This window comes from Anopheles arabiensis, chromosome 3 (assembly GCF_016920715.1).
Source record: "Anopheles arabiensis isolate DONGOLA chromosome 3, AaraD3, whole genome shotgun sequence".
Classification (NCBI taxonomy): domain Eukaryota; kingdom Metazoa; phylum Arthropoda; class Insecta; order Diptera; family Culicidae; genus Anopheles; species Anopheles arabiensis.
Genome location: NC_053518.1, coordinates 55,059,297 through 55,084,592, shown reverse-complemented (window position 1 = coordinate 55,084,592; position 25,296 = coordinate 55,059,297). Strand labels below are relative to the sequence as shown.

The following is a 25,296-nucleotide window of genomic DNA, read 5'->3' as shown; positions in this document are numbered from 1 at the left end:
TTGTTTAATATATAGTTACGTGGCTAGCTACCGCCATGACTACACGTGCACCCCAGCACTAACGTAACGCTAATGTGTGGCGCAGCCGGCAACAGCAACCTGATTCCGGCGAGTGACCAGGCGCATCCGATAAGAACATCAGCACTAATCGAAACAGTCAGCCAGCCAACCAGCCAACCAGTCAACCAGCCAGCCGGCCAGCGAGCCAGTTGACGATCAGTCAAGCTCCATACCGACAGCTTAGTTCTGTTTTAGCTCTCCACTAGTAAAGAAAAACGTTTTTTTAACTTTTTTACTCGCTCGTGTCTTTAGTTACACACTTGTCACCAAACATTCATTCGCGAGGAAAGCTATCCACTAATTCTCTCTCCCCTCAGCTAGATTTTTGTGATCGCTTAGGTTTTGAACTAGTGATACGCGGGTTGCCCCCCCCCCCTCATTAGCAACTCTAAGTGGTTGGAGCAGCGAATACGGGTCTCTCCAAAGTAGGTTCAAGATGACACGCAAACTGGATGAACCAACGGATCGGAATCGCATTTTTTTACTCATGCATCTAGTATTAAATCTGGGACACCCGAACTCGTTCTACCAACAGAAAGGATTTCGTAACGACTGATCTTGCGCACACGCCGCAGCCACGGGTCAGAATTACCACCGGTCCCTTATTCTAGAACTACAAATGCTACGCACTGTGCGAAGATACATTTTCGATTATTAATTTACGCATTTAAAGACAGAATTCACATAAATCTACATTATAAATAATTACTTCTAATTATATCATAATCAATGAAAACTAGAAAAAGTACTTACCCTCACATTTTAATTTCCGCAATGCTGTAGTTTTCATCATAGGAGCGTTGTGCAGCTGATAGTCCTGGGGCTGAAAATGAGAAGAACAAATAATGGAAAAATTAGTAGGTTCCCAGCCTTCGCCACGGTTACAAAATTTCTTCCAGAGACTGCGTAACACAGCATCTTTCGGAAATTTATGGAACACAACATCCAATCCCAGCTTTTTCACTTTGCAACGGCTGTTGCTACATGAAATTACTGAACACGCGGTAGGCATGACGAGTAATAAATGATCAGATATATATATTTTTTTCTAAAAAATGAAAATCTAAATCTGTGATGATAGCGCGGATTGAGAGTTGTTTATGCTGAGCATGAAAAGTGAGTAGGTAAATATGGAATTTAACCGCCAAAAATGATACCTATACATTTAGAGCCAGCGAAACATAGACAATCCACCAATACAGGCTCATGCGGAAAACCATCTGTCAAAATCGGTGTCCAGGGGGGGATCGCCAAAAGCGCTATAACTACACCTCATTATACATTCCACCTTGGACAATACGTATTTGTGACATTTTGACAGTTGTGCGATGTTTTGCAACCAAGGTGAGTACATTTGAATGTAATTGGTACATGTCAATATCCTTACATCCGTCAGATATGATTTCAACCAATCGATGACAAGAGGTGAAATGCCAAGCTGTGCGAGCTTTGCAAGAAGGATGTTGTGATTGATGCTATCAAACGCAGCTAGGAAATCAGTGTACACTGTATCCATTTGATATTCCGATTCGAACGATATATGACATCGTTACGGATCGTTTAGGTACGAAGCCATGTTGATCAACCGATATGTAATTGATACATGACATTACTAGGACGTCGTAGTTTATGATTTCCCATTTTAAGCGATGCTTTAAAAACAGTCTCTAGAGGAGCGCGCAAACCATCAGTACACTTTTTCGCTACGATGGTCGGTATCCCATCGCCCCAGATTATATGAAGTTTTCAGTCGATTGATGGCATTACAGATGATATCACCGTTAATCTCGAAATCATTTAGCGAAACCTAGAAAGCGTCAGAAGGTGTGTATTCCAAAGCAGCCCCGGCAGGCAATTGACAGCTAAACTGACGGCGCCGGAGGAGGAGAAACGGGCGCCCAACCGTGCATGGCTCAGGCGCCCAACGGAAGACATGATTGGGCGTGGGGGTACGGATGAAACGGACCTCCCGTTCTTTCGTGTATTGTTTACATTCGTTTATCCGTGTATTTCTTTCATTCGGGTTGTTTATCAACACAGTGTATTTCAAATTTACCGTTACTTTATTGAAAAATAAAATATTCTAAAAATACACTATTTTTCATACAAACCTTATTCAGCGCACGAAAACGGGTATCACGGAGTTCCAGCATTCACCTGTAATTAAATTAAAACATAAAACATAAAATAAGTAAAGAAAGTTATTTGCATTTCGTACAAATAAAGCGTTGAGAATGCAATACATTACCATTATCAACATGTTTGTTCTATTCAACATGTTCAAACAACATGTTGTAGCCGCCTAAAACAAACATGCCTCCAGTTGAAATGATAGTATGACGACGAACGTGCAGGAGTTGCGTCGTCATCGAGGGCTAAGCCAGCTTCATCGTTTTGGCAGCATTCCGTTAACCAGATGTGATTGTCCTTCGTTATGAAGTGTAACTAACCGACCGTACATGATATGGCATTGATGAGAACGGCTTATCTGAAACTAAAGAAAAAGAATAATATCAGTCAAGTGCATTTCATGCTGATCATTCGTGATCGTTTCTTGGATGTGCAAAGGAATAATGGGGACATTTTTACATATTTTTTCATTTGCACGCTTCCTACTCGCACCAGTGTAACTAACACCCAATACTATGCCATAGATTTGGGCGCGTTTGTTACGTACCTGTGGGCCCGGCAAGTTTTTACACTCTCGGAACGTCACCTCTGTGGCTCAAACATCTGTGCTAGCATTTTCAGAGCGCAAATATCGCCTTGCAATCATAACGCGTCTACCACGTCCATTCGTTCGGCGTACGTTTGCTGCAGGTGGTTGCTGTCCGCTTGGGCTTGCTTCAATATGCTGCGCTTCGTGCGGTGGTGATGATCTTTATGTTACCAAATTACTGCGACTTCCGGACGGTTGTGAGAGCCAGCTGTAATCTTCACAGCACAACTGAAATAGACAATATAAGAGAAAAATACTGTTAGTGGAGCGCAATCCATGTTAAACATTAATTTTAATTATATTACTTTAATCGTCAATTTGTCTTTCTCTTACATTTTACACTGTCACTAATTTTGGTAGCTTAGGTAAGCTAACAGTACGACGATGATCTGGATACCGCCAATCACCGGCTCGTAGATTCGTGAACGCATTCATCATCACTGAAGATTTGGTACCTCCATAACAGTCCGCCTCAGACGACGAAATTATTAGCAGTTGCGATCTGATACACGACGCCTAAACGCGATGAGAAAAAACACATAAAAAACGTTTTAGATGAAAAAAATTATGTCGGTTTGGCTTAATAAACATTAAAATTAAATGTTTATTTTGCTTTTTCGCACGGCATATTAGCTGAAATGAAAAAATTAACAATACTAACCAGTTTATCATACTGTCTTTATATTACTTTAGCTACTGACTTACTCGGACTGACTTAGGTCAGACTTACTTTAACTTTGCTTCAATTTAGCATGGGTCCAAGTTCCAGCCGATATGCATGTTGGTGGCGAGTAACTCGAAAACACCAAGAAAAGGTACATAAAACGCGGGTACGTGAGCTTGGCGACATTCGGTAGCACAAGCAACAGGCACAATATTCGACATTACACCATATCCTATTCCTTCTTCCACAAGTCCTTTAACTCCTCCCACTCATTCATAAGTCTGCTCGAAATGCAGTATAAAAGGGCTAACACTTTGCTAAACAATTTTAGTTCAACTTCAGACTCCAAAGTTAATACATCGTGTCAGTGCCTCGTGAAAAAGTGTCTAAAAGTGTCTTTTGTGTAAATTTGAAAATATTAGTGCAATTTCGTACATTTTGCAAAAGTTACACCATGTCGACGCAAGATAAACTAACGTGTCTTCGTTTGGAGGAAGAAGTTGTGGAAGAGTCTCAAGTACCACTTCCTCTACAAGTGATGCCTTCGGCCATTGCGGGTGTGCAGTCGTTTCGTCATTCAGATGTGCCAGTCCGTGTTGTTGGACAACTTCCGACGACAAGTGCAGTGCCATCGGTGGTTCCGGTTGCCGTTCCTCGTGCCATTTGTCCTCCCGGCTTGCCGGTCCGTGTTGTTGGACAACTTCCGACGACAAGTGCAGTGCCATCGGTGGTTTCGGTTGCCATTCCTCGTGCCATCCGTCCTCCCGGCTTGCCGGTCCGTGTTGTTGGACAACGTCCGACGACAAGTGCAGTGCCGACGGTGATTTCGGTTGCCGTTCCTAGTACCATTCGTCCTCCCGGCTTGCCGGTCCGTGTTGTTGGACAACTCACGACAACAAGTGCAGTGCCTTCTGTGGTTTCAGTGGCCGGTCAGCGCGCACGGCTCAGTCAACAAAGAATGCCAGTTCGTGTTGTTGAACAGGTGAAGGTAACGGATGCAGTGTCAGCGCTGGTCTCGAGTGCCGGTGATGGTAATCATCATCGGTCAACATTACCTGGTGTTGCTGCACCATTCCGTCCGTTAGGCCAGCAACATGGACAGCAACCGTCAACTAGTACTGCTGCGCCATCATTGGTACCGGTTGCTGATGCTCTACCGCAGCAATCAGGCATGAAGATCGGTAGACAACAGGCATTGACGGGATCTGCAGTACCATCGATTGGATCGTTTGCCGAAGTTCATGCTCCGAAGAACCAGCGTGGTATGAAGACCACTGTTGTAAGACAACAATTACCCACCAGTGCTTCTGCATCGGTGATAGCGGCTGCTGGAGGATCTGTTTGTGTTGTGAGCCGTACACCAGCCAAAATGATCAGCGTTAATGTTCAAAAACCATCAACGAGTACTGCTATATCTGAGCAATCTTTTACCGGTGTTCCTAGCCAGATCCGACCGCCAGGCAAGATAGTCGATGGTGGAAACCAAGAGCCATCGACAAGCACCGGTACATCGAACATAAAGACTGAACGAGCAACTGGTAGTGTTGTGATAAATTTGCCTGAAAATATAACCAGGAAAAGTTATCAGAAACCGTCAACGAGTTCTGCTACGTTTTCGGTGTACGAACCTGTGCTGCCTTCGTCTCCAATAATGATGATCACCGACGATGAACACCAGACTGCAGCAGGAGCAAAGCAAACAGTCCTTTCAATTACTTCAACAGAGCATTCTGGAAGCTGCTGCCCTCTTTGTCGGATGATGTTAATGAAAATTGATGCACGCAGCGCTCAGATATTGGTGATTTTAAATGAGCAGTCCACAATACTGAATCCTATGAAGGGTATAAGAAGAAATGCGCAGAGTTTAGCCATGGAAAAAATCGGAAATGAACAACAGTTTGATGCTTTTGAAGCAAAAATAGCTGAAGATGATTTTGCATTTTGCAGTTATACTCAAAGGATAGATGCAGATATCAGCAGCCAGGATGCCAACAACAGGATGCATGAGGCTTTAGACGTGTTGTTTGATAGGAATTTTCTTGCACGGTGTAGCTGGGAAGGATCGTCAGGAAAAAAATAGCTTTTAGTAAATACCGAAATACAGTGCGCTTATTTAAGTCTATCGCCACAAACCACGTAGGAATAGAAGTAGATATAGAATATGTTAAAGAATATTTAAAAAGAAAACTGACGCATGCACCGGCAAGAGTAAACATGCAGGGAAATGTTAAAACAAGCTGCCATAGAAGGAAGAAATAAAAATATATTTATTTAATTAAATTGCTCTACCTATTCATAGTTGCCGTTACCGCATCGCCGTTTATATATTACATATTATTTATTGATAAAAATATTGCTTTTCCATTTTTATTTATTGTAATGTACTATTGATACTATGTTACAGCTTTTATCTATTCTTTAATAAACTTCGAAGCAGTCCTTGCGTCTGATAGAAAAACAATTTCTAAATCCTGAAATGGTGAAACACCAACGTAATATCTTGAAAATGAAATGAAAGATTGTAAAACACTTTACCAATTCATAATTAACCAAGAACTCAAACCAAATATACAAAAAAAACATACATTACATTAACATACATTTACATTTAAACATTACATTTAAATTCTTATAAACAATATAACGGCCAACCTTATAAAAGGTAAAGGAAAACATCCTTTTAGGTCAAGTCAAATTTTATTATTTATTTTCACTTCATTAATGTGTCTATAAGAGGTACAAATACATAATTACTATCATCAGTTTTAATTGCAACTAATTTACACTTTATATCTTCTATCAAAAATACCATCTCTTGTGTAGAAAGATCGTTCACTTCAGCTTCATAAATGTCTTCCATCAATGGCGAAGAACAGTATTTATCTGGACTAATTATTTTATCAAATGCCTTCCCGTAAATGTTAATAACAGATCCTACTTTTGTTGCCCTACAATATTGAACAATGTAATTATCTTTTGTTAGAAACCAATTTGCCTGAGAAGTTGGATAAAATGTGGTATTATAATTTACATGCAGTACTACTCCTTTTTTTACGTGTTCCAAATAAGGGTATGAGTTATTTCTTGCCGTTCGAGATTTCGAAGATTGTTCCGATATTCTATTTGCAGCCTGAACCAAAACCTGATGACCGTTTCGAAGTGAATTTTTAACATGAAATAATGTACCTTCAAAACGATAAGATGACATATTTTTAAGAACTCCAAATTTGTCCACATCTTCGAAAACATGTACCAAACTATGTACATTGCTAGTCAAACGGTGTTCACCGTAAATGACACCATACTCTACAACAAACTGTTTGAGAAGCCGGTCCGCTTCTGGCCAAAAATGTTTGTAAATTTCCGAAGAAAATGCTCTTATTGCACAAAAATACAACATATAATGTTTGTATTCCATTTCAGTTAATACATTTTTCAACACTATAAAACTGGCGTAATGTAAAAACATGTGATATTCAATGGCTTTCCATAAACCAGTGTCTTCAATTCGACGGAATTTGCGATGATATTCAGGCGGAATTTCCACCTTTTGAAGTAGCGAATTTATGTAATTCAGCGTTTCCGATGACCAACTGCGCCCTATTAGCTTTCCTGATTTCCATCCGACGATTAATGTTCGTGATATTCCAAAGTCTATCAAATGCAATACATCCGCGATAATAATATTTCGAATGATATCGATTGTCTTTAGATGCAGTAGAGGTGTTCTTTCTCGGTGGTGGTCACCATACTTTTCTCCACGAAACTCTTCATCCGTTCTTCTTGGTGCGTCTATCTTCGAAAAATACATCACTCGAGCTTTTTTATTAAATTGTCCTTCGACTGTACATCTCTGGCATCCCAGTTTATGATTGAAATAGGCAACACCTTTTATGAACGCTCGTGCAGGTGCGTCTGCGATAAATGCTCTAATAATTATTTTGATGGTCTTTTTGGCTATTTTTATACCATTATCTATCAACTCATTGAGCTCCTCCACGAGTGGACGAAGGTATTCATCTAAACTCTTCGGTTTAGATTGCCCATAAAAATTGCCAACCATCAACACAGGAACTTCTGGCATTTCGTGAATGCTCATCAGTATTGGCCAAAATTGTTTTCGGGTGCTCTTGTGCAACGGTAGTCCATCAATAAAGAAATTTAAAGAAAACTCATTTACTGTTGGTTGTACATCACTGCAAATAGAAAAAATGCATTAGATTTTGTCATTTTTAACAGCCTTGTTAAACAATACGGCCTGCTCCTGAATAAAACAATATTATTGTTTACTCACCGGAAATAGTTGTGGAGAACCGATCGTACTCCCGGATACCAAAACTCTCCTCCAGCTATCGGTACTATTTCCTTTCCACACTGCTTTGTTCTAAGTAGCGTACGCGCATCTTTTGGTAGGTTAAATTCGGTTCGTGCATGCAAAATAGCCAATAAACTGTTGAGTGCTTGGTGCGTCTGATATGTTTTTAGAGCCCAGTTTCTAATAACTTCCTCAATTGGCTCATCTTCCTTTGGGGAATCCGGTGCATTTTCCAACGTTATCTCGGATACGTCATCGTTGATAATTTCGCAGTCTTCATTGTTGTCAATCTCTTCGATATTTATCCAATCATAGTTGTGTTCTTCTTGATCAACATCTTGAGGACCACATACGAGAAGATCATGCACACAAATGTCCTCTTCATTAATTGCTGATGGGTTGCTGCTCATCCCAAAAGAACTACTTTCGCCAAATAACTCGGCCTCAAGCTTTTTGTTATCGGCTTGAGCAATTTTATAAGAGGAGCCTGTTTCACGCTTTCTTTTCATCATTTTCACACTTAATTTTCACAACACTAATTTCACAAACACAGCACAAGCCACACAAACGTTTCAAACTTTGGATCAATCAATCGGTCGACTGTTTTAATGGAACTGTACCTTTTATTCTATCACAAATCAGGAGGTACGAAATACACATTTGCTTTGGTAGCTTTCAGGTGCAAGGCTTGTTTAAGATAAAACATGTAAAATGGCTGTTGGTTTCATTTTGCAAATCAGTAACAGCCATCGCGTTTTTGCTCCTACCATTTATTGTACTTTAGTGCCCACTGTCAACCGTTTGACGATTGACACAGGTGCTAATTTCAAACGTCTTCCGTCTTATTAGCAGGAACAACGCTAACGATATTCCGGAAAATAAATAATGCTGTTGCATCTTAATAGATATAAATAAAGTACGTTAACAGCAATAACACGATTATATGACGACAATACGACCATAACAAACTCTGGTGTCAATCGTCGCGGTCAAGCTACAGCAACTAAACCCGAGAAAGGCCGGGATAAGCTGTTCCGTAACTAAACTAATGCTCTAATTAATAAATAACCGAATTAATGAATAATTCGATAAACACATGCATTCATATATATATAAATATATAAATATAAATGTTACCTATATAAATATTACCATCAATTGTTTACAACGATGTTCACAGTGTGCCGTAACTCTCTTCAATTCCCAAACTTGAGATAATTTCCACCTGGAACGAAATGCTTCCGGTTGTTGCTCTGACCGCGCAGTTTCCATAAGGCCGGCGCCGACGATCCAAGGTTGTTGTAAACAAAAATAAGGATAAGAAATCTAAAAGTAAAAAGAATCAAAGTTTCCTTACCATCATGCCCACTTCTTTGATGGCTTTCCAATATCCTTCGCATGAAATCCGCTGGGTGCATACGAGGTGAATCGGATTTGTGTGCCTTCGGACAGCTTGAAACACAACTGAAGAACACTGATAACATCGATTATACTTAATGTTAAACGGCAAATTTTATCCGATTAGTTATTTAATGTCAGCGTAATGAAAAGTTACAAATACAACAACTTTAATTAACATACATACCTGTGGAGGCGAAATAGCTGCACGTATCTAACCTCCAATCTGTTTCTCCTGGTAAACGATAAGGACACCCAAAAATATTGAAAATTAGATGGGTACAACTGAACATTAGACGGATACGTTTAAATATTTCTAATTTATAACACTTAAGCACATATTTTTGCTTCACATTAAGCACAACAAACTAACATATGAAGCTTCAATATTTCAACGCTTCAATATTCGCCAACAGCACACAAGAGAATAGCACCATTGTTCATTACTTTTAAGTTCACATTACAAACTTTAACACTGAAAATATGAAACTAAAATATATTTTATCACAAAGACGCTTCTGCATCAATCTCTTTCACTTTGTAAACATAACCTCGATCCATCTTCGCTGCCTAAAATTTCACACACACATCCACACACTGTACGTCGTCACATGCCGTTTGGTGCTGTTGCACGCACACAGTTGCAGTTCATCACCGCTCGTCCGTGTTTCTTCCTGCTCTTCCATGCGTTTCAACACCCCTCGCCCTAGTATGAAACGTCAATTGCCTGCCGGGGCCTCAAGCAGCGATGAGGTAGTAGAATCAACAGAATAAACGCTTTGGATTTTTGCAGCGAATAGTTGACATATGACGTAACTGTTATGTCTACGTTCTCAACTTGACTTGACAATAAACAAAACATATACAGTCTCAGGTGATAAAACTTATATCTATTACAATAAAACTTATAATCTACAAATGCTTAGAAGGAGACCTGCTCACGTCTATCTCTCGGCTCGGGTCGTGGGGGAGTGGCCTCTTCGTGCTTACTTCGTCTATAGGTGACAGTCCCTGTCACCTGAGAGAAGGAGGCCCATTCAGCATCTGCATCTGTAAGGCCGTCTACACGAGGGCACTCCCCAACAGTAACGATTATCAGCATGTTTATCGTTCCAAACAAGATGATTAGGTGCGCTGCTGTCCTTTCGTTTATTGTGCATGAATTGCCAGAATAATGTTGGGCAATCGATGAACTGTGATTGTAGATTTTGTATGAAATCATTGTAGAGCAGTTTGTTCACTTGTCTAAAATGGCTGGTAATGGTATTCAGCCAGAGCTTGTCTGAAGGCCAACGAGTGCGTTTATATCGGCGCTTTGCTCTATTTTTACACAAATTTGTCTAGTCTTACTAAATACTCTATTAAGCCATCTCGTTCCTCTTCGGCGAGAGCAAGAACCATTGCACTGTTGTCTATTATCGTGCTATTTTCCGTTTCTAAGTCCGAGAAACCACGGAAACTTTCTTCGGTTGAGGCTTTGGCTTGCGTCATTTTCACTTTATGTTGGTTCCACTCACCATATGTTGGGAGATTTTAGTGAAATACAGTTCTTTTATTCAGGAAACGTTGTTGTGTTGTCTGCCCTACGTTGTGTTCTGTTCCACGCGGTTTTCAACTGACACTTCCCAAGCAGCCGTCTTTCTACCTTTCTACCTTTGACACTTCGTTCGTTAAATGTCATTAAATTCGTTAAATATTTGAATTCGTTAACTTTGACGATTGATCGTTAAATATTCCTAAAAGTCGTGTTTGTTTGTCTTGTTCGATTGGTCCCAGAGCGCCGCCTAAGACAACCACCAAAGTAATATTCTAGAAAGTTGCAATTTTATCCGATAAAAACTACAAGTCAACTAAAAACAGAAAAAAACCATCAGTCCATCAACTAAAATACCTGAGGCTTTAGCTAGATAGTTTTATGATACACCTGCAACATATAATTTTCCAGCTCACCCAGCCCGTAGCAAGGATTGTCTATCCGGCCACGTAGTAATGAATTAGGTCTCGAAAGCCTGTATAGGCCGGCAGGTCCACGTAGGACGTTACACCAAATAGAAGAAGAAAAGAATAAATGCCGCGGTATGTCCTCAGGCCCTGACAACATTGGTTATCCAATGCTTCAAAATCTCCTTTACCGGTCCAAAACAGTCCTCCTTCAGATTTACAATAATAATCCACGCAAACAATGAGACCCCAAATTTTGAGTGATTCAGGCCGAGGGGTATGAGGAAGCTTGAGGAAGCAAGGAGAAACGCGCTGCGATGAGAGTTCGCATTCTGTTTTACACGCGCGCTTCACTAACACCAATACAAATACCGTGCTTTGACGAGCCGTCTGTGAATGTGTGTGTGTCTTCTTTCAGCGAGCTCACCAACTTGGATCTGCTCGTCACATCGTGTTGTCTCGCTTACACTACAGCATCGAACCATCGCTCAGTATGTCCCCCCCCCTCATACGCGTACAAAACCACCAGTACAGCGCGACGCTTTGCCGGAGATGGTTGTGCGTGTTTTGTTCTAAGTCCCGCGCGCAGTGTTTGTGCGTTGGTGCGCATTTCGTTCAAAGTCTCGTGCGCCGGTGTGTTTTGATAAAGTGTAAAGTGAATAAACAGTGTGCACAGACGCACATGCAGTGCGTGGATAGACAGGTAAGAATTTGCTGAACAGAGTCAACGCAGATTGTCGACAAGTTTCCCGCAGCCTGGCTCGACCCGGTATGACGTCATTCGTGAGTATGAAGGATTCTAAATGTGTATTTTAGTGTGTACTTTATTGTATTGTATTGTATTGTATTGTATTTCTTAGTTGCGAGTCCGCCTTATAATGGTTACACAAGCTTTAGTAATAATAATAATAGTAATAGGTAAAGACTAAATGTTATACAAATCGTATTCGCTCTCTAAATTGTCGTGTCGTTTCATTAAAATCAAAATGTCCTGCAAGTGCATTAAATTCGCACATCATTACCGTAATGGGTTCATTAGATCCGTACTGCGTATTTCTAAAATTAGTTCTTAATAATTGTCGATTTCTGGTGGTTGGCCTGTTTGCATTTAAATAGATTTGTTCCAATATTTCCGGACAGTCAATATTGCCACAAAGTAGGTCAGCAATGAACAAGGCTTGCGCATTTCTTCTTCTATCAGCGAGAGTCTCTAATCCTAGCAGTAAACGACGCGAATGGTATGGTGGCAAAGTGTTACTATCACTCCACTGAAGTCGCCGTATCGCAAAACGTGTGAATTTGCGTTGGATTCTTTCCATTCTCTCTTTCCAAACTTCTGCAGATGGACACCAAACAATTGAGCAGTTCTCCAATATAGGCCTAACTAATGCACAGTACAAAGATTTCACACACACTGGATCGTTGAATTCCCTCGTCATTTAAAACAATAAACCTAGAGTTCTGTTTGCTCTCTTGATGTTATCTTCATAATGCGTTTTAAAAGTCAGTTTTGTGTCAAGTAGAACACCTAGGTCACGTATTTCACTTTTCTTCTGAAGAAGTTGTCCGTTTATCCTATAGCTATGTGAGACTGGTAGACGTGCACGAGTAAAGGACACAACGACACATTTTTCAATACACAGACATAACATATTACGCTTACACCACTTATCGAATAAGTCCAGAGCCATTTGGAGGATAGCGGTCCAAGATTACTGCCCTGAGGCACACCTGATGTACAGTAAAACGGATTTGATACAACTTGTCCAAATTTTACACAATATAGTCGGTCTATTAAATAAGATTGAAGCCAAGTGAGAGAAGTCTCGGTTAGTCCTAGTTTTTTTAGTTTTGCGAGCAGCATATCGTGTGATATGCTGTCGAAAGCTGCTTTCAGATCTGTGTACACACAGTCTGTTTGTAGGCCAATATCCATGCCACTAAAACAATCCGAGACAAATTTTACCAAATTTGTGGATGTTGAACGCTTCGGCATGAATCCATGTTGTTCGTTGCAGATATAAGGCCGAGATGCAATCAGCAGGATCTCATGAAAAATTATTTCACACACTTTAGCACATGAACACATTGACGTAATTCCTCTGTAGCTCTCTGCAAGGTTTGGATCGCCTTTTTTGAACAGGGGCGTCATCCAGGAAGTTTTCCAGATCTTCGGGACCGTTCCGGAAGAGAATGAGATCCGGAATAATTGTGTCATATACGGCAATAAGGTGATGACACATTTCTTTAGTACAACAGATGGAATCCCATCTGGACCAGGATTATAGTTCATTTTTAATTTAATCACTGCAGCTTCTACCATTTTGCAATTTATTTCAATTAATGGCATCTCTAACATGTCAGCATGAGTGTTACAAGTGGCTTCGTTAATTTTTTCTTGATCAATAATGCGAGGACTGAATATATCACGAAACCGAGAAGCAAACAACTCACAAATGTCACTTTCTAACGATGCAGTGGTACCATTGTATGACAGTTCTGTAATACTTTGTCTGTTATTTCGTTTTGAGTCTATATATGACCAAAATGCTCTTGGATTTCTACGAAGGTTGTTTTGGACACGAGTAATATAATTTTCATGAAGCATTCTGTTGTATGCACGGTATCTTCTCGCAATACGATGTTGTTCTCGGTTTGTAACTGTGTTATGACGCTCAAAGTTTCGTAACGCTGTTTTACTTCGCCTTTTCATGTCTGCTAGAAGGCGATTACCCCAGGGTGGTTTGCGTGGTTTATTTTTTTGAGGAACTGTTTTACTTATGACATTTGTTAATGTTTCGTTGAATTTTAAGACTGCGTCGTCGATTGTGATTCCTTCACCATATAGAAAGTTCCAATTCGTATTTGCTATTTCAGTGTTAAGTGCAGTATAGTTGGCTTTAAAGAAGTTCAGTTTTCGTTGGTTGCTGTTAGAACAAGCACGCGGAGCAGATTTTTTTTCCATTTTGACACATATGACTAGAGGTGGATGGAATTATCAGCAGGTAATAAATATGTTGTAGAGTTAGATTGTTTAACGGTCATAAGATTTGCTAAGTTGTCATCAGCTAATACAAGATCTAATATTCGTCCAGTTTGATTTTTCACATTGTTGATTTGTTTTAACAGGTACATATCAATGATATCAATTATATGATTATCACCTATAGCGCTTTGGGCAGAACCACTACTCCATTCAATTCGATTTTGGTTAAAATCGCCAAGTATTATCAGTTTATCGTTTGGTCTCATAATGTCGTGAATTTTGTCGATTGAATATGACAAGCATTGAAACGTTTCATCGCTGGCGCTGAGGTAAGGCGGAATGTAAACGCACCCTAAGAAGAGAGAGCTTCTGATGAGTTGTATTCTCACCCACACCATTTCGAGCGACCCAATCGGAACTCGGCACTCACGAGATACTATTGTTGAACGTACAGCGATCAACACGCCACCTCCTCGAGAGTGAGAGCTGTTCATTTCGTTACGATTCATGCGGTATACATTGTAATCCTTAGTGAACAATAAACTAGTTGGAACATGTTCATCTAGCCACGTTTCAGTTAAGGAAATAATTTCATAATCGTTTTCAGTAAGTGATAGTTTAAAATCATTTGTTTTAGTTTTTAGTCCTCGGACGTTTTGATAATATATTTCGGTTATATGTGTTGTTCCGGTGTCTGTGGATGTTGTTCTATCGGTTGTGGCTGTTGTAGTGGTGTTGGTGAAGATTGGGGTGTGGACCCAATTGTTGTCGTCTGTGATTCTGTGACGGGAATTATTTGTGGAGTGTTTGGGATCGTGGGCCGCCAAACGTTTTGAAAATTTACTGTGCGTCTCTCATACTCTCGGAACACCACACCTATTGGCCAAATAGACGGGGATAATGCCTGATCTCGAAATGATTCAGGAAATCCGATTTTAAATGATATAAAAGTTACTGAGATACGATTTTTTGGTAGCAGCTTGAACACTAGCACATCATTTATACCTAGTTTTTGTCGTACATATGACATTAACTCATCTTCTGTTGTATCAGGTGAGAGACGTGAGACAAACATTCAAAATCGGCGCTGTGCTGGGTAAGGTACCGTTCTCAGTGCAGTTCCTGATTGTACCATGCCTTGTTGGAGGGACAGGCGGAGGCTATGGGTTGGGGGTGAGCGGTCAACCAATCTCCGCTTAGGTGCACTTGCTAATTGATGTTCATCTGTGGTGTGATCAGTGCGTTCATGTCGTGGTGTATTTGATGAATTTACAGTGGCATATGAAGGTATTAGTGATGATGCAGTATAAGTGGGTGTTTGTGCTAAGGACACAGCTCGTGCATCTGCTAGTTGTTGACGTAGAGACACTAATACATCGTTCTTGTGTGTTTCTAACATTGGGCCTCATCGCGAACGAAAGTCGATAACGGAGTGGATAATTTAGCCGATCGGTTAGCAAAATTCCAATGTTATCCAATTGCGTTTTCTCAATCAGAATCTTCGCTAACCGATCGGTTTGGCAGTGGAGTGGAATGGTGTTTGCCGCCATAGCAACGTGGTTAAAAAGTCGAGCAGTGGGATATGCAGTTGAAAACTTCATATAAAAAAAAACATTTCAGTCGGATAGCCATATCTACTGCTCTACCCCAGTTGATATAACAGTGGAAAACTAAATAATATTAAAAACCATGTTTTACAGCTCGCAAAAAGGATGTTTTATCGCTGTTTGAGTTATTTAAGATGTTTTATCACTCGATTTAGCTAAAATTTTCTTTTTTAGAAAATATAAATTTACCTGTTTTTAAAATAAATAATCAAAACACATAAATTTAGGTTTATAACAGGTATCTAGTTTTTATAGTTCAAGCTAAGAAATAAGAAACCAAAAAAAATCCTTTTCTGCTAATCCTTCTCTTTTATCCAACCTTATGTTATGGCCTTATGGCATGTTAGAATCGGTTCCGACACGTAAATGCAACGAGATTGGGAAGACCAGTATTATCACTAGGTACAAGAAATTATAAGCAACTCATATCCGTTGGAGCGGCGAGTTCCGGTCGGAATCGTTTGCGTTGTTTTGCACCTATCGAAGGTGTTGTGCCTACTTGTACCTTCCGGACTATCCCCAAAAACTGAGGGTCGCTTATGGAAGGGTACAGCCCTGGAGTGTTCGGATTGACACACACATCGCTATGTTCCACGCCTCGTGACAAACGTGTCACCCAATGAATTTTTTGTTCATCCATTTAAACGAATATGTACACTTGAATAGCTTCTCTTCTGAATCACATACATTACAATTTTAACGTAGTTATTTTATTATTATCAAATCTGACGCAATCATCATCGTACGTGTGGAAGCACACTCATTGTCGTATCAAGCTCGCCAGTCTTCAGTGGACGGTCCTTGTTCAAGGCATGGAAAGGATCGTCCCAGGTGTTGTGCAGGGAGAGGGGGTGGGGGAGATTTCATCTCTTGGCTTTGAATCAAATACACTTAAATTTTTTTCTTGGGGGAGTGGGGGGTATTGGTCGGTATCGGTCGGAGATGACTTGGAGGCGTCAGTCATTAAGGCCAGGATAATGGACTGGCGAGGGCGAGAGACCGTGAGCGGTTTTGGACACTCCTTATTGCACGGAATAAGTGTACCGCGTTGTTTCAATATATTTTTGCACGAGGGCGTAAAATACGGACGTTCACGGATCCAACGTTCGCGGTGGCTGGAGTTGATGGACGCACATGGTATATGGCACAGGACAAGCGTCAGTGAAGGTGGCAAGCTCAGAAAGGATTCAAACCGCGTGCTCCAGTTCATACGATTTTGTTTCAACTAGACTTGTTCAGCCTACAACCCGTTTTACACTTTACCCGGATTGTTTGAATAGGCCTACAGTCTGTACTGTCTAAGGCCTGGTGTGGATTCTGCACTAGATGGTCCGTAAATAAGTAAAATTTACTATTTTATTCATTCCGCAAAACAACACCTCTAAATGTAAACAAAAGTGTGATTGACAGATAGGCAAAATCAATGGCTACTCGAATCGGAAAGAGTTATCCACCGGTGGAGAAATTATCCACCGGTGGAGAAAATTATCCACCGGTGGAAAATAAATTCCACCGGTGGATTCGAGCAAATTAACCTATCGGATAAATTTTATCGACTTTCGTTCGCGATGGGGCCCATTGTCGAGAGTTGTTGATCGAGATGCCCTAAAACATCTTTCTTTATATCGGCTATTGCAGTGTTGATTATGGATTCAATAACTGACTTACTATCTTGACGATTTTGTTTACATTGACCGCAGAACCAGGATAGGGGTGTAGCTGAGCGTTTCAGCTCCTTGATACAAGTGTTGTTGATACCCAGACAGCCGCAATGATAAATGCCCTTACAAATACCATCACACACGTAGTGCTCTGTATTGCCAATATCGATATTACAAACAGGACACAGCAGACATGTTGATATGGGTGAATTTTGGCTTGTTGGCAAAATACGTAATTATAAATGCAGCCAGAACAGGTTTATATTAATGGTGATAAACAAACTGCTGTTAACAGGGATCCACACACTACACAGCAACTGATCACACACAACTTAGCGAGTAATGGACTCAAAACAACCGTTTATCACAAATGTAAACACGGAGCGTCAATATGAGCGTCTGCTTACAGTGATATCCAGTGTGATGTTTATGTTTCAATAAAGTGTTTAATGTAATAAAAAATGACAGTGTTTGTGTTTAGTTTTAGAATAAGTGCATGAAAGAAAGCGAAAAACAACAAGCTTTTGATGTGTTGGTAGCATCCCGTCAAACATTGCGAGGGTTGCGAAAGATTTCATGTGCTCGAAATCTTATGTAATTTAAAAAATCGTTGATTTTTATTCAAGGATTATTTTTTGTGCGGTAGTAATTGGCGAAAAGATCACTATTTAAATTTTTAATTTTTTTTCACACTTTAACAAAACACACCGTCGCACGAGACTTTGAACGAAATGCGCACCAACGCACAAACACTGCGCGCGGGACTTAGAACAAAACACGCACAACCATCTCCGGCAAAGCGTCGCGCTGTATTGGTGGTTTTGTACGCGTATGAGGGAGGGGGGGACATACGGAGCGATGGTTCGATGCTGTAGTGTAAGCGAGACAACACGATGTGACGAGCAGATCCAAGTTGGTGCCCGACAGACAAAGAAAACGAAATTTTCAGGCGAGGGGTAGGTAGAAACACACGGTGGGGGTCCGGCCCAAGCACGGATCCGAAGTCCGTTGTTTTGGGCTGAGAATTAAAAATGGCGGATGGAGCGCTACCACGGAGAGAATGCGCTCTCTTGCTTGCCTTTAAAATACACGAGGCGCTCTCGCTGTAAAGAACGCTCGCTCGCGCTGTTTCATAGTATTTTCCTCATACCCCTTCCTTCCCGTTTCTTTCGGCTTGCGCAGCGCTGAACTGGTACCCCCTCCCACTTGATTCCAGCGAATTGCGCTGCGCTGGACTGACACCCCCTCTCGCTCGTTTCTTTCGTAGCGCGCTGTGCGCTTCCCTTCATTCGGACTTGGTGCACCCGAATCAAAACAAAAACTTGAACACATCAAACTTGGTTTATATTTTATCACTTTTATTGCAAATAAAGGGGCATTTTCACACATAGCTTCACACAATCTTGCCACAAAATCACACAAATTCTTAATATAAAAAAATCGTCGTATTTCAAAGAGCCGTCTAACTGCGTGGATCCCGTTCGACACAGCAAAAATGGATTCGATGTTCGACACAGCAAAAATAAACATTGAAAAAAAGCAGCGCAAATCACACATTTAAGATAAATGGTGAAAGAAAAGCGCAGCTTCATTTCAATGTGCACAACACTTCAACACTTAGCGAAACTTCGATCGCCCGGGACTTAGGCTAACACGCGCGCAGCCTTTCACGGCGAACGCTTGAGCTGAACTGACGATTTCGTGTGGTGGCAAGAAGGGGAGCGCACAGAGGAACACTCGCTGCACTAGTGTGAGCGAGACACCGATACCCGCATGCCGCTGCGAGAAAACCAAACTGAGCGCGCAGGCTGAAAGTGAACGCACACATTCACACATGTGTAATTGTGTAAGTGCAAAAACTGTGTAGAAACCAAAACACGCTCGCGCCTCCGAGCAATTCCGCGAATTTCCAACCGTCTCCCCATGCTTCTACATGCCCCTCGCCTGAAAGTCACACACTTTTTCATTCTCATTGCTAGTAGGGTGAGCTCGCTGGAAGAAGACACACACACATTCACAGACGGCTCGTCAAAGCACGGTATTTGTATTGGTGTTAGTGAAGCGCGCGTGTAAAACAGAATGCGAACTCTCATCGCAGCGCGTTTCTTCTTGCTTCCTCAAGCTTCCTCATACCCCTCGGCCTGAATCACACAAAATTTGGGGTCTCATTGTTTGCGTGGCATCCATCACACCAAGACTAGAGAATCCTATCACGACTACGGATAGGACACACCCGGCTCACCCTCACCTTTTTATTACAAAAATCAAGCCCACCACTATGCAGTTTCTGTGGCGTCGATATCACCGTCCGTGACATCTTAACCGAATGCCATGTATATTCTGCGGAACGCGTCACCTGCAAATTGGACCACAGCATCGACACCATCCTCTCACCAGACAACGATTGCCAGCGTAAACTTTTAAAATTCCTTCGTATCACTAATTTGTATGAACAACTCTAACCAAAACCACATTTGTAACAGACAATAAAATCAACGGATAGCTATAAGTAAACCGAGATTACCCGGTATAAGGTATTTTGCAAGCCACAAATGGTTTGCAAAGAAGAATGTTAGATTTTAAGTATAGAATTAATCAACCGATTTAAAGATGCGAATGAGGCCATTTGGCTCATAGTCTCTAGAAGAATAAAGAAAAAAACGCATCGTAGCAACCAGCTGATGTGCAATCTAAACAAATATCGTGTACAAAATCGCCATTTAATTGCTCTAAAACACTTAAATATCAAATATTTCGTTAATTTTCAGTCAACAGTTCGTTATTTCTTCCCATATATGTTCAGCTTAAGATGATACTCTTTTTAAGTGATTTTCGAAAGCGGATGTTGTATCTCCCCAAACCCTTTAGTATTTTCGCACCTGTCAAATATTTCGTCAGTCAAATAGTTCATTTTGCTGTATATTTCGTACCTCGTCTAGCCCCACGGTTATAATTTATCTGACATCGCATTTCTTGTCCATTAAGCATTTTGATAAGTACTTAATCCACGTTTGCTTCGATAATTTTTCAGCCCTCATGACTTTTGTATCATCTTCAGAATATGGTCAATATTTTTTTAGGTGTGGGAGGATGGCGTAATCAAGAAGCGATATTGCTCCTTTTGTGTTATTTTTCCCCACTTTTGCCCCTCTACTGCCAATTTCCAAATGATCGAACATAACAATTAGTTTTTAAAGTAGATCTCTTCAATTTTGAACCATGTTATATTTACAAAAAAACAGCAATAATACCAATTGCATTGCTTGATAATATTTACCAAATATTTTGTTTCTAAAATTTGATAATGTAATAATTTAAGCGCAACAATAAAAAAACGCTGTTTAATCTCACTATTTCGGATAATTTATTTTCCGCGTTTCGGTGTAACTTTCAGACCTTTAATATTTACTAGCAGTTATTCGTTGTGCAGCAAAATTGGAAGAGAGAGTTTATTCGCGACATACACTGTTATTTATAAACTACTCGATCGAGCCGAACACTCGAAATTGAACGAAGAATGTTCGTGTTTCGTTAAGCACGATATGAAGTGACAGGGCTGTGCCTGAACATCCTCCCCCCTTGACGCAAGTCAACAAACAAAACAAAAACAATCAAAATAAACAGAAATTAGGTGCATGTGCTCTCGTCGGCCTCTGCTACAGGTAAGATAAAAATTTTTGTTATCGGACGAGTTACGATACCTTTTGATGTTTTCAGTGTTACTACCCGTGTCAGCTTGTTGTCTCCGGTGTGCACATGTACGATACGTGCGAGTGGCCAACGGGTTGGGGGGAGGAAATCATCCTTCAGGATGACCAGTCTGCCAGGTAAGATGCTGTCGTTCCTCTTCGCCATGGTGTTATCACGTTGCATCTCTTGCAGGTATTCCGTTGTCCAGTGCTTCCAGAAGCGCTGCACCATTACTTGCCACTTCTGCAAGTCGCTGAGGGTGCAGGAACGAAGATGGGTGTAGTCCGGCTCGGGGACAGCATGCATCGATGTGCCCACGAGGAAATGCGCTGGGGTAAGTGCCGATAGCTCGTTAGGGTCGTCTGACATAGGTAGGAGAGGACGCGAGTTCATCGCCGCCTCAATCTGATGTAGGACAGTTGTGTAGCCTTCGTAGGATAGTCGCGTGCTGCCTAACTGCCGAAAAAGGTGTCGCTTGGCGGTCTTCACAGCTGCTTCCCACAATCCGCCGAAATGTGGTGCCTTGGGAGGGGTGAAGTGCCAATTGATGCCGCGGTTAGTGCAATCTGTCACAATTAGATGTAGCTGCTGTTCATCGCGAAACATTTCGAACAGCTCGTGAAGCTCCCTCGCCGCGCCTTCGAAGTTTTTCCCGTTGTCCGAATGTATGTGTGCCGGTAAACCGCGTCGTGCTGTGAATCTGTGTAATGCAGCTAAAAAACCAGCAGTAGTTAGATCACTTACCAGCTCCAAGTGTACGGCCTTAGTGGAAAAACAAACAAACACGCAGAGGTAGCATTTTCCCGGGGCGGCTCGTTTATGGGCTGGCTTCAGGTATAATGGACCGGCGTAATCCACTCCGGTAACACTAAAAGGCCGGCTGAGAGTGATGCGCTGCGCTGGAAGCTGTCCAAGTTGTTGCTGTTCAAGTGTCGGTCGCTGTCGAATGCACCGAAAACAATTCTGCACAATGTGCTTAACAAGATGCCTTCCATCTAACGGCCAAAACTCTTCGCGAATTCGAGATAAGAGCAGCCTTCCTCCTCCATGACGAAGCTCCTCGTGTTGATACTTTGCGATCAATTGCGCGAACGGATGTTTCTTGGGAAGCAAAACAGGATGCTTCGCTTGGTAGGGAAGTTGAGATAGTCGTAAACGTCCACCTACACGGATAATCTCTTGTTCGTCAAGGAATGGACTTAGTGCACGTAAAGGTGATTGCCTTATGACTTCGTTTCCCTTTTTGAGCTGCCCGAGTTCAGCTGAAAATGCATCCTGCTGTGCTAGGCGGCTTAACACAGTGTTTGCTGTTTCCATGTACTCGGGTGTGACGATTAAAGGTGCGGGGTGCTGTGCTGCTGTTCGCTGAGTGCGTGCCTTTTCCTTAGCGTTACGTGTGAAGCGAATGCAATATGATACGATACGCAGCAATCGCTTGTGGCTAGAACACAACGCAAACCAAGGGTGATTAGTGGTTGTGTTTACAACGGCAGCACTCACCTGGCGAATCTCTAGATTCGTTTCGTTGGCTGGTTCCGGGTTAGAGTTGGGCCAGATGGAAGCGGGCAAAGATAGCCAATCCGGTGAGCTACAAACCGAAGCTCCACAGTTTGCTTTTCAGGAAATCAGCGGCTGACATACCTCGTGAAACCAGATCAGCAGGATTAGACGCGCCGGGTACATGTCTCCACTGCCGCGGGTGTGAGTAATGCTGCACTTCAGATACCCGGTTAGCCACAAACGTTGCCCATGTGTTGGGTGTGGCGCTGATCCAGGTTAAGGTGATGGTGGAATCCGAACAAAAGAAAGATTCTGCAACGTTGATCCCCATTGCCTTCTTTACTCGGTGATGCAGGTGTACTCCTAATACAGCAGCGCATAGTTCAAGGCGGGGTAGTGTGACGCGCTTGAGCGGTGCCACACGCGATTTGGAAGAAAGCAACGTTATGCGAATCTGCCCACCTTCGCCTTCACAACGCGCATAAATGCAGGCTCCATATGCTGCCTCCGATGCATCACAGAAGGTATGTAGCTGAATACGCGCACCAGGTAGAAGCGCATAACGACTAACCTTGAATTCAGAGATGAGTTGCCAATCCTCTTGTATTGTTTTCCATTTCTTACAGATAGTATCTGGAACATACTCGTCCCAACCAGCTTTCTGCAACCATAATTCCTAAATCATCATCTTGGCCCGAATGACAATCAGGAAGATTAGGCCCAGCGGATCGAACATGCGAGCTACGTTAGATAGAATGGATAGCTTTGTCGGAATGGACACATCACTGGATATTGCGGATTCGAAGGATAAAACGTCAGGCTCTGGCTCCCATGAAACACCAAGAGTCTTTACCGTCTCGTGTGGTAAGAATTGCCGCGCTGACTGTGTGCCGATTTGATCCGCATTTAAATCGGCGAGCACCTCGAGCTATTGGATGTCCACTTTTGCAGCTCGAAGCCGCCTTTGGCGAGCAATTGAGAAAGCTCGATTCGCAACTGTCGAGCATTTCCGATGGAATCAGCACCACCGATGAAATCGTCAACGTAGAAGTTAGTTTTCAAAGCAGCTGCAGCATTGAGACAAGAGGCGCCCTCATCGTTTGCAAGCTGCAGCAATGTTCTGGTTGCCAAGAATGATGAGGGGGCTAAGCCATAAGTAACCGTATTCAGCTCAAAATATTCGATTGGCGAGTGAGGCGAAAATCGAAAGCAAATGCGTACAAATTTCCGGTCGTTAGGATGGAGCAATACTTGTCGATACATTTTCGCAATATCTCCAACAACTGCTACCTTATATGTGCGGAAGCGCAAAATTATGTCGAGCAGATCGTCCTGCACGACAGGGCCGACGCATAACGCCTCGTTTAGCGAAAAGCCGGTGGACGTCTTAGCTGAACCAACAAATACCACGCGAACCTTTGTTGTGGAGCTAGCGGCTTTGAACACGGGATGGTGAGGCAGATAATACGCGCGTTCGTCGTCGGAGGGATTTTTTATGCGTGACATGTGCCCAAGCTCCAGATACTCACGCATGAAATCATGGTACGCTGCTTTTACGTTTGGATCTCGTTCTAACCTCCTTTCTAGAAAACTAAACCGCCTTAATGCTGCTGCCTTCGAAAAGCCAAGCTTATCATCGAAGTCTGCTTGTTTAGGTAAGCATACCATATAACGACCAGCTTCATCTCGCTGTGTTGTATCTTTGTATAATTGCTCACATTTGCGATCCTCAGGAGAATAGCCATCGTTAACCTGTAGTTCTTCTACTTTCCAGAAACGCTCTATTGATTCTTCTAATGAAACCATACACACCACGGATGAAGTGTGAAAAGTATTGGATGTTGCTGGCTGAGAGGTAGATGCTGATCCACTCACGACCCAGCCAAATACGCTCTCCATCAGGACTGGTAGATTCGATGACATTTTATATTGCGCCCCGCTTACAAAGAACGTGTGATAGTGCCGGGCACCGAGAATAATGTCGATCGGTGCCGACTTCTCGAAATGGGGGTCGGCGAATATGATATGTGGCGGTAATTTCCAGCCACTGGTGGGCACATCATGTGCGGGCAGGTCAGCAATAAGCTTCTCGACTATCAAAAACTCAACGTTAATCGCATAAGGGCTCGCTCTGGATGATACCGTGGTGCGCATCGATTTCCGCACCGGGGTGGACGATTGACCAGCACCAATCAGCGTGATGTCGACCGTGCCCGATTTGATACCTAGCTGGTTAGCAAAACGGCTACTCATCAAATCTGGCTGGGAGGCACTATCTAAAAGTGCGCGTGCAGGATGCATTATGCCATGTGCATCAACAATGTTTACTAGTGCAGTTTGAAGCAGAACTTGTTCCGTAGTTTGCCTCAATGCTGCTGCATAAGTGCGTTGCGTGTTTGCCGTGTGATCGTCTGTGTTGTGTGTGTTGCGTACGGAAGCATTTTGCGCAGCTGACGTGTTTGCAGTGGAAAATGTGCCGTAATTTTGTGAAGAGTGTAAAAGCGAGTGGTGTGTTGAATTGCAGTGTCTGCACTTGTATTGCGATGAGCAATCACGCACACGGTGATTGTCGCGCAAGCAATTCAAGCACAATTTCAGAGTCATTGTGTTTCGGTACCGTTCCTCCGGTGACATTTGCATGAAACGGGGGCATTTCGTTAAATTGTGATCGGAGTGGCATAAAGGGCATGTGCGTGTGTCGTGTGATGTTGACGGAAAGCTTGCTAAGCGCATATGCGGAGCATGTTTATGTGCG

The 25,296-nt window shown here is 42.1% G+C and overlaps 3 protein-coding genes and 1 long non-coding RNA gene across 4 annotated transcripts in view; 1 reads left to right on the top strand and 3 right to left on the bottom strand.

Annotated features, from left to right (window-relative positions):
• Positions 1-5,517: 5,517 nt before the first annotated feature.
• Positions 5,518-9,881, bottom strand: LOC120903933. The gene is made up of 3 exons (XR_005739676.1): positions 9,344-9,881; positions 8,911-9,232; positions 5,518-5,680 (listed from the first exon to the last, which is right to left on the bottom strand). It is a non-coding gene; the product is annotated as an uncharacterized LOC120903933 (long non-coding RNA).
• On the bottom strand, positions 5,689-8,886 carry LOC120903932. Its single transcript, XM_040313609.1, has 2 exons — positions 7,738-8,886; positions 5,689-7,639 (listed from the first exon to the last, which is right to left on the bottom strand). The coding sequence occupies exons 1-2, from the start codon at positions 8,268-8,270 to the stop codon at positions 6,154-6,156; spliced, it is 2,019 nt and encodes a 672-aa protein (XP_040169543.1). The 5' UTR covers positions 8,271-8,886; the 3' UTR covers positions 5,689-6,153.
• An 11,402-nt stretch (positions 9,882-21,283) lies between the features above and the next one.
• The window catches only part of LOC120900210 (serine/threonine-protein kinase meng-po), a 320,097-nt gene continuing 316,084 nt past the window's right edge, over positions 21,284-25,296 (top strand). Inside the window, exon 1 of the transcript XR_005739165.1 lies at positions 21,284-21,375. The gene's annotated coding sequence lies outside the window, so the exon portion shown is untranslated. The remainder of the gene's footprint in view (positions 21,376-25,296) is intronic.
• On the bottom strand, positions 23,448-24,842 carry LOC120901069. The gene has a single exon (XM_040308775.1). It carries the CDS (start codon positions 24,840-24,842, stop codon positions 23,448-23,450), a length of 1,395 nt encoding a protein of 464 aa, XP_040164709.1.